The sequence below is a fragment of the Zosterops lateralis genome, assembly GCF_965231275.1.
Source record: "Zosterops lateralis genome assembly, chromosome: 3".
NCBI lineage: Eukaryota > Metazoa > Chordata > Aves > Passeriformes > Zosteropidae > Zosterops > Zosterops lateralis.
Window position 1 is genome coordinate 41,682,870 of NC_139764.1, and position 8,967 is coordinate 41,691,836.

The 8,967-nt window shown below is 42.5% G+C and overlaps 1 protein-coding gene across 1 annotated transcript in view; it reads left to right on the top strand.

The window, feature by feature from the left end:
* The window catches only part of PGBD5 (piggyBac transposable element derived 5), a gene marked incomplete at its 5' end in the record, with an annotated part of 68,600 nt that extends 60,543 nt beyond the window's left edge, over positions 1–8,057 (top strand). The window contains one exon of the mRNA XM_083858555.1: positions 290–8,057. Coding sequence (XP_083714681.1) covers positions 290–485 — 196 coding nt within the window. The 3' untranslated portion in view covers positions 486–8,057. The remainder of the gene's footprint in view (positions 1–289) is intronic.
* Between the last annotated feature and the right edge of the window lie 910 nt (positions 8,058–8,967).

Consider the following 8,967-nt stretch of genomic DNA (forward strand, 5'->3'; position numbering starts at 1 on the left):
TATTTACATGGAGTGGTACAGAGGTGAGAGTATTGCTGAAGTTTGCTTCTGAGAGCAAGGAGGTCTGTTCTTTTACACACTACCAGAAATCTTCAAAATTGTGCAAATTTGCTGTAAATGACTGTCAAGTACATGGTGCAAAACTTCTTTAAATACTACTTGAACCAGGCATTAAGTCCCATGTCTGGTTCTCATTAGGACTGCAGGATCTTTGTCTGGGGTGATTAATTGCAGCTGAAATGCAATTGTTTGGCTGAACAGTGTTTTTCCTTCCTTTCTTGGCTTTTAGGTATTTCATTTCTCACAAACCAAACAAGACCTGGCAACAAGTGTTCTGGTTTGCCATCAGCATCGCTATAAATAATGCCTACATCCTCTACAAAATGTCAGAGGCCTACCACGTGACAAGGTACAGCCGTGCACAGTTTGGTGAAAGACTTGTAAAGGAGCTTCTGGGCTTGGAGGACACCTCACCCACCCATTGATGCTTTGCTCTTGGTGGCGTAGGCAGGGGCTGAAGGGAAAGCAGAAGATACCACACCTGGAGCAGCAAAGCAAGGAACTTGTGACACTACCAGTGCTGTCATCCAAAAATGCCAAGTGATGCCACTAGAGAGGTGCAGACTTTGTTCCTAGTATCAGCCGGATGTAAACAGGTCGTGCAGAAAGTGCCACTGGAAAAGCTGACACAAAATTCCATATGTGAATGCCCTGTGTGAATCTGTACACTCAAACCAGACTTAAATTAGCCATCATCTCAATGCTATTTGTTCAACAGGGTCATCTTGTAAAGTTCCTCTTGGGCCAAGAGCTTGTCATAATCTGGCACAGCTCATCCTAGGCGGGTATTACAGGAAACTCTGCACCTTCCTTGGAGTTATTAAATTCCGGGACAATCCCGTGAGGCTGCACCGTGGGCTGTGGCGGAGCGCGGCCGCCGTCGCCGTGTCCTCCGCTGGGACAGCCCAGCATGGGAACACTGCAGCAGAGATCTTCACAAACACCACCTTCACAGGCAGGCAGCCAGGAGCTGAGGACCAGTCAGGATTGTTTCTTTCTGTGGGTTTCTTTTCCCCTTTGTTTTTATTAATGTAACATAAGACAATTTGATCCCAGGTAGAACACAGGAAAATTAGGAGAAACTAAGTACATTAGTGAATTTAAAATGACAAATACATTACACTGATTTTCTTTTTTAACCAGGATGAAACATTTTATACACAAACAGTGATTAATACTATAAGTATTAACAATGAGTAAACCAGTAAGTAATACTGCCTCACATCTTAACTGCCACGGTCAGTGTACAGGTGAGAAATCAAAATATAGCAACTGTATTTTTTCTTGATTTCAACTGTATCTTAAATGTTGTTTAAAAAGATAATGTAATGGACTGTTAAAGTTTTAAGAACAATAATTTCACGCTTTTTCTTTGGTAACTGGCAAGACCTTTTTGGTCCACTTTAGAACTTTGTTTGGCACAGAGTTGGCAGAAAAAAGAGTCACTAGTAGCCAAGTGTTTCCCATTATCACTGTGGGGTGTTCTGTAGGAATTCTTTTTGATAGAGTTCAGGGCTTGTCACAGTAGTTGTAATTAAGCAGATTATATGTTTAGCAAAATAACGTAGCATTGTGTCATAGAAAAGGAAGGAAGTCCAGTTGCAACCAACCTTAAACCTTGCTAAAACAGAGCAAGCCCAAAGAGTTCTTCTGTTCTGAGTGACACTGTAGAGGACAAGCATCATTGAGCTGGTGCCCAAGGCCATGTTTTGGTGCTCGTGGAATCTGAAAGTCACTGGAGTTTCAGAAAACAATGCCAAGAGAGAGAGGTATGATTGAAACACAGGAATCAATACTGAGGGGAAGTACTACCCTGCCCTCTACATTTTATTGATTTCAGTCCACAACTCAGTCATCAAAAAACTCTATTCTGAAGGTTAGCAGTGATGGGCACAAACAGAATTACATTAACTTACAAGGCAGAAAACCATGTTGATTAGAGGACCTCAAGCCTGAAAAGTTTTACTCCCAAAGAATGACTCAAGTTGATTCAAGAAAAATGGAGTGAATGATTGATTTATCAGTATAAATCTTACCAGGTTACAGGTATCTATCTGAGAAGAGGCAATAGAGGGTAACCAATTTGCAAACTCCTCAGATCTCATCATTCTGTGACGTGCAAATGCATAGCATGTAAATAAGAACAGAGGAAGAATCCAGCAGAGGTTAGTAAATGAATGACTAGCCCATGGAGTATCCTTGCACTGACACCTTTCTGTTTCCACCAAAGTCTTACTGTTTGGCATAGACCTAGAGGCAGATCTCACCTGGTTGCAGGGAGAGAAGGGGATGGCCAACTCCATGGTGGTTCTGCTTGTGCTGCAGCCTGGAGCCTGTCCCACACATCCTGCTCTGCCTGCCAGCTGCACACTGAACAGCAGCGGGATTCCTAAGCATCCTTTTCACTTCTCAGTCCACAGAAGTTCACTTCCTTCTCCACCCAGGAAGCAGGGGAGAAAGGAAAAAAACTTTGTGCACTGAGGCCTCTTAACCACAAAAGAAGGGGATGGATTTGTACCACTCTAGCCCTTGACAGTGCCAAGCTGCACAGGAAGCCAAGGATGAGTTCAAAATCTCTTGCCCTGCAGAGAACTGAGACCACTCCTCTTCAGACTGAGTGTGTTTGGTAGCTGGTTCTTGTCAGTCTTGTAAGTATTCAAAGGGAGACAGCAGCTAGCCTGAAGCATGAAAAATAAATGTTCAGCAATATAAACCTACAGTTTTCTTTTTTTCAGGAAATTTCACAGAGTGTTCTTATCGCTCCCTGCTTCAGACAATGCCAGCCTACATTGGATCAGGAAGTGTAGCTTCTAGCTCATTGTATCCCATAAATTTATACAGTAGTTAACACTGGGGCAGTAAGGAAAAGTTTGGCTGAAACATTGCTGATGGGATGGCTTAAATGAGCAGTAGCTGCTTCCTTACACTCCCATGCCATGCTGGGTTATGTGCAGGATACCCATGCCCCCAGCAGACATGGAATGGTTTCCAAGACCACCTTGGAGCCACTTGGCATTTCTGAGGAGTAGGCAAACCACTCTCCAGCTATTTTGTAGGCTCCTGGGATAAATCTGGAGCCCTTGGCCAATTGTTACATAACTATGTATGCTTAAAGGCCTGGATCTAGGCCATCCCATACAGAAAATGCCTTTTCCTTTTTAGGTGACAGTAGGCCTAAGGCCTTGGAATATTTAATTTTTCACCAATGTAAGCAGTTAATTATGCGGATTACTTGAGCTCAAATCACGAGATCCTAGCTTTTAGCCTCAGGGACTGGGTCCTGAGTAGTTTTCCCTAGAATTGGTGTTGATGGGGGATTACACAGTGGCTGACTATTACAGGGAAGATGCTTTAGTCTCCTTTGTAAAGGAGAAAAATGAAGACAAAATTATAGCTTTGCAATGAATTTCATTTTCTTAGCCTTAACCATCCCTCATCATTTTGAACTCTTGTTCTTATCATGCACAAACATTCCATAAGTGAGCAAAAATATTTATATATATTTGTATGTACAAAATGCCTGAATTTTGGCTCTTGAAGCCAACAAGCAAAAACCACCAAAGTGTAGTCTATACCTACAGCTGACTCTTCCCCTTCATCTTTTCCTTTTATTGACTGGAAGTGGAGAGGGTTGGGGAAAGTTAAGATTTCTCCTTGTTGAAAAAGCATCTTGCACTTTTTCTGTTACCACAGACAAGGCAAAGTAATTAAGGAAGATTTAGGATAATTTTTAAAAGGCTAAAGTTTGTAAACTGCAGCTCAGCCTGTGTAGGATTATTTCCTTTACTGGCTTACTCAGATTTGGTTCCCCACCTGCTTGTAACATTAAAGCTTCTCCCTAATTAAAGTAGGGAAAAATGTCTCAAAGTAGTGCAAGGATGCTCGTTATAGTGTGTGTGTGTCTAATTGTGCAATAGCTTGTGAAATGATAGTTTGGGTTGTTTGTAGCCTTAAGACAATCTGCATATGAGATCTGAGAACTCAGCAGTAGGTAAAATGCAGTCAAAATGCCAACCAGGTCACAGAGCAATGTCTCTTAACTTTTTCAGGAAAACAAAAGAAGTTTGACGCTGAAGTAGTGAAGGGAGTATAGGACAGCTCCTTTCTCTCCTGCTGAATTGAATTTTCATGGATATGTACTTCTAAAAACTGATAATTACTTGTTCATGGTATGCAAACTTTGTTTCAAAGAACCAAGACTGTCAGTAAGACATACCGACCACCTTCTATGCACAGTACTTTCAGGAAATGTCTGTTGTGCCACGATCCATTCTTGGAAAACATTTCTTTTCCCAGTGTGTAATACCACACTTGCCAGAGCTTAGAAGCCACTAGGAAGTGGTTTCCACTGTCATCTCAGTTGAAAAATGCTTCAAGGGCTTGCAGGAATTCTGCCACTTTTTACTTCAGCCCATCTGTACACTTGACAATAGGGCACAATTTAAAAAAATCTCATTTCATTTTCTCTTTTCTATTCTCTATCCCCAACTCGTCTATATACAAGTAGTCTAGGAATCATAATTTATAGAAGTACAACTTTGTTTTCTTCAGGTAATCCCTAGAGAAAATTGAATTTAGCAACTCAAAAACGGCATTCCTGTTCTTTACCTCCAGCTATATTTCTGTGGCCTCTTTTTTTCCAGAGATGTTTCTTTCTAAAAGTTATTTAGAAGTCTGTCTTGAGCTGGCAAGTAGTGAAAGAAGCCTCCAGTATCTCATTCTTCCATGCCTTAGTCCCCTTGTGCTAGAGCTGATTCCACTGACGAGGAGGGGATTATGCTGCTCTGATAATTCTGTGCATCTCTGGTACTTTCCAAGCAAGGATTGCAAAGTGCTGTAACAACCTCAGCACTTGTGAGACATCATTAGCTTATCAAAGCTTCTCCTTTCCTACCAGACAAGGGGGGTGACGAAACTGTAAAGTGGAGTTTGCACTCCTGCTGATTAAGGCCATGTTCTATGTTTTCAGTGACTTGGTTCTTGTTCAAAAGCACTTTTTCAAACTAGAAATGAAAGTATGCCAAATATCGTTTCCCCCTAAGTAAGGGCTGTGGGACTTAGCACAGGTTCCTTCATACAGACTGGCATGAGTCAAAACAAAATTGCACTAAAGGTAAGAGAAATTTTGATAAAATGTAGGAGGCCAACAAACCTAGAAGAACTCAGAAGAGATAAATGGAAAATCTGAAGCTCTGCAATAGTTCAGTAATCAGTGTGAAATGCAGACAAATAATTACTGAGTTGAGAAAAGTCACTGAGGCTTAGATGGAATATGAAGTCTTCCATCCTTTGTTATAGAGTTCGCCATGACACTTTCTTTATGCTCAGATTGATCTAAGAGTGGTTGTTTGTAAAATGAGCTCATCTCAGTCTGGCTGAGAAAAGCATTCAAGTGTCAAAGACCTGTTCACAGTTTCACAAGGGCAAGGATTTCTAAGCTCAAAACAGGTATATATTTGGCCTGCTGTTAACTAGGATACTTGCACCAACACATCACATCATCTACTCAAAAGCAAGCCTGTCATCAGTGCTACTTGATACATATTCCTTCTTGTCACAATTCTTCCTAAACTTACCTTTGTTTCCAGAAGCATCACTGGAAGCACTTCTGTATCATCACCTCACTGTTGGGAAACAGTTGAGAACAGCTGTGCTTTGTAAAAAGGATCTCTTCCTCTTCTTTTGAGTGACAGCTTTGTCTCTTTGGAAATCTAGCCCTGGAGAAGCTTCCTGCCCCACATTTTCCTATGCTTCCCTCATTCCTTGCATTTAGAGCACATCCAAAGCATCCTGCAGGTTCTTGGTCAGTCTGGAAGAGTTGACAACACAGAGTTGGCCTTTCAGTTTACTTTTGTAGTGTTGCTTTGCTGGTCCTTTCTGCTGTTTTGCAGGTCTCAGATGAAACAGGGTATTGTTTCTGCAGGCTTTTCTGATTGCAATCACTGTGAAGGTATTGACTGCTCTGCCCCATCAGTGCTGCCCAGCAGGTTTGGATGGACCCCAAAGAGGTTCCAGCAGCACCACACCCACTGCTCCAACTGGAATGGCTGTATTGCTGTCATAGAGAGACCTTTGAGAGGGTCTGGGGATTTTATTTGTGTTTTGCTTTGGTTTTTGAAGCCCTCTCACTCTGATGGGTTTGGTGAACAGCTGTTAGGTATCACAAAAAGGCCTTAAGTGGTAAATCCCTTTTGTATCACACTTTTGAAGTAATAATTGCTTGTATTGGATGTCAAGGTGGTCTGTGTGATGTGTAGTGTGAAAACCTTACCCACAAAAACATCCTTTGCTGTACCTGAACAACCTTGGATGCCTGGGGGCCCGGGGTGAGGAACCCAGTGGGAGAGGACTGTCATGCTGTGCTGTAGGACCGTGATGTGCAGGACCTGACTGGGGAAAAAACCTAGGGAGACACAAGATCACAGTTTGCAATCCAAGGTCCTTGGACAAGCAGACTTCATAATCAAGCTTGTCTCAGAAGTTTTTCTAGGAAAGGAGAAATGCCATGCCTATGCAGTTTGGTCCCAGCCTTGGCAACTCTGTTTCTAAAATAACCACTCTGGAAAATGCTTTCACACTTCAAGTATTTACAGCATGCTCTGGCCTTCAGAGCATTTTGACCTATTTCCACTAGTTCTCCCCACAAAAGCCTAGAAATTGAGAAGCAAAGCACAGTGCCCTAGGTTCAGCTGTGCAGAGCCCCAGCCCACTTGTGTCAAAGTAACTTTGTGGTGTTCTCAAATAATCTGTGTCAAGGCATTTGCAAAATGTGACTGCTGAACAATTTGCATGTCTCTATGAAACATAGTTGCTCATTTGATGGAAAACAGTTTGCAGGTCTCTCGGACTTATTTTGCAGCCTGGATTTTTCTTCTAGATGCAAACCAACTCTTTGCCTGGCATTTCAATACTGAAATAAAACAATAGCTTGATCCCATGGTCTGGGGGTGATATCAGAGATAAACACAGGTTTATGCCAGCAATTAATCTGATCCTGTAAAGGTGAGGCTAATCAGCATGGTCTGACACAAGGAGGAGTTCAAGGGCAACCGTGGGTTTGAGAAAGAAGAGGAAAGTTCAGAGGATGAGCACGTGGAGGGAGAGGAGCCAGGTAATCCCTTCTGATTCCCATCATTCCAGCATGTATAGCCCCCTCTCCTGCTGCCTTTGAATTAAAAGAGGCTGATGTTTAACATAACCAGTCCGCACAGCTGATTTAGTGACACAAACCCTGCTTTAGCTACATCCCTGGCCTCACTCCATGCCCTTTCTTAGACTATATATGTTCAGTAGTCATCAGCCTTGGAGTCACAGCACTGCTGCATGTCAGCACAGCATGGAAGCTGCAGACTGTGGAAGCACCACAGTAGAAACAGGAACAATGGAGATTCCAGAGAAGGAGTCTCCCCCTGGACATTTTGTTTTCATTTATTTTTCAATGTGTGCAACTTACATTCCATCAAATGCAGTGACAGTTCCAAATGCAAAGCTGGGCCTTAGCTGGCTGAGTGCTTTCAAGACCACTGGGCTGTGCTCACACCATCAGCAACTGCAGTTCTGTTGCAAAGTTCCATATTCTTTATAATTCTAAAGATTTCTGTTGAAAGCATAAATTACAGAGGTAAAGTATACACTGCATATTACTTTTTTTTTTTCATTTTCTTTTTAAAAATCTCAGAGCAATTTTATAACAGCCAAGTCTTTCAGGAAATGCAGGTGTGTGACCTCTTCACAGTAAGAGACACACAGCTGTGTTTCTGTATGGGACAGGGAACTACTTTTGTGACACCAGTTTTGTTCTACACAAAGGCACGCTTGCAATAAATTTTTACAAGTTTTGTACACCATAAGCTGAATTCCAAGTTCCAAAAATGTGAAGTGTGGCAACAATAACAAAATGGATTTATAGTACCACTCTGATATCTTGTCATGTGATTTTATTTCTTCAACAAAGTTTGTTTACAATCAACAACTTTGAAATACAGTCAGATATATTACCCGTTGCTTTTCCTGTCTTGTTCTTTTCTGAAATGCTGGGGAAGATTGGTCATGCTCTGGGTGCATAAGTGGAAGGATGTAGAGAATAGTCTGTAAGATAAGTTACAGGTTCACACTCTAAGACCATTAGAATCATAAACGTACCATCTTTAGCCAGTCACTGGGGATAAAGGCATTTTCTTTAGAAAGAATTGACTTGAAAGGCATAGGCAAGGGGACCATTGTCCCCTCCATGCCATCCTGACCCCAACAGGAACACTTCCCAGCCACCTCAGGGCAGAACAGGGTGGACATAAGGACAGAGAGAGCTGTCCCAGCTCTCAAATACCTCTGCTGAACAGAACCAGCCCTTTGTCCTCACTGCTCTGGCTCTTCCGGTGAGCATTGTCTGTTCCACCAGTGGTACCCACCAAACCCATGACCTGCACACCAAATGAGTGGCATTTGCAGGCAAAACCAGACACGTGTGATCTGCAGATGGCTGCTGTTTCACAGCTCCAAGTCAGCAAGTTGCTAGGACCTGGTTTAAACCTCATTCCATCCACCAAGGTAGCAGAAGCCTTGCAGGAGAACACGTGAGTGGGGTTACAGTTGGTCTTTGCCAATAACCACAATAAAGATGTCCCCCATGCCCTGGGCTGTGTCCCTCGTGTCCCCATGGCTGTAAAGGTTCCCGGCATCTCCAGGTGTGTGAGTGTGGCTCAACACTGACCTATGGCCGGGATCTGTCAGGCTGCCGAGTCTGATTTGCTCAGCGTGTTTCTTCATCGCATCTTGTGTTTTCTACATGAAGGAATTTAGTTTGCACTTTAGCTGTGCTAAGAAAAAGCCAGAATTCTAGAGAAAACAAAATATTAACAGAAGCAATGACCAACAAGCCCCTTTACCTATTTGATGTCTTTATAAACC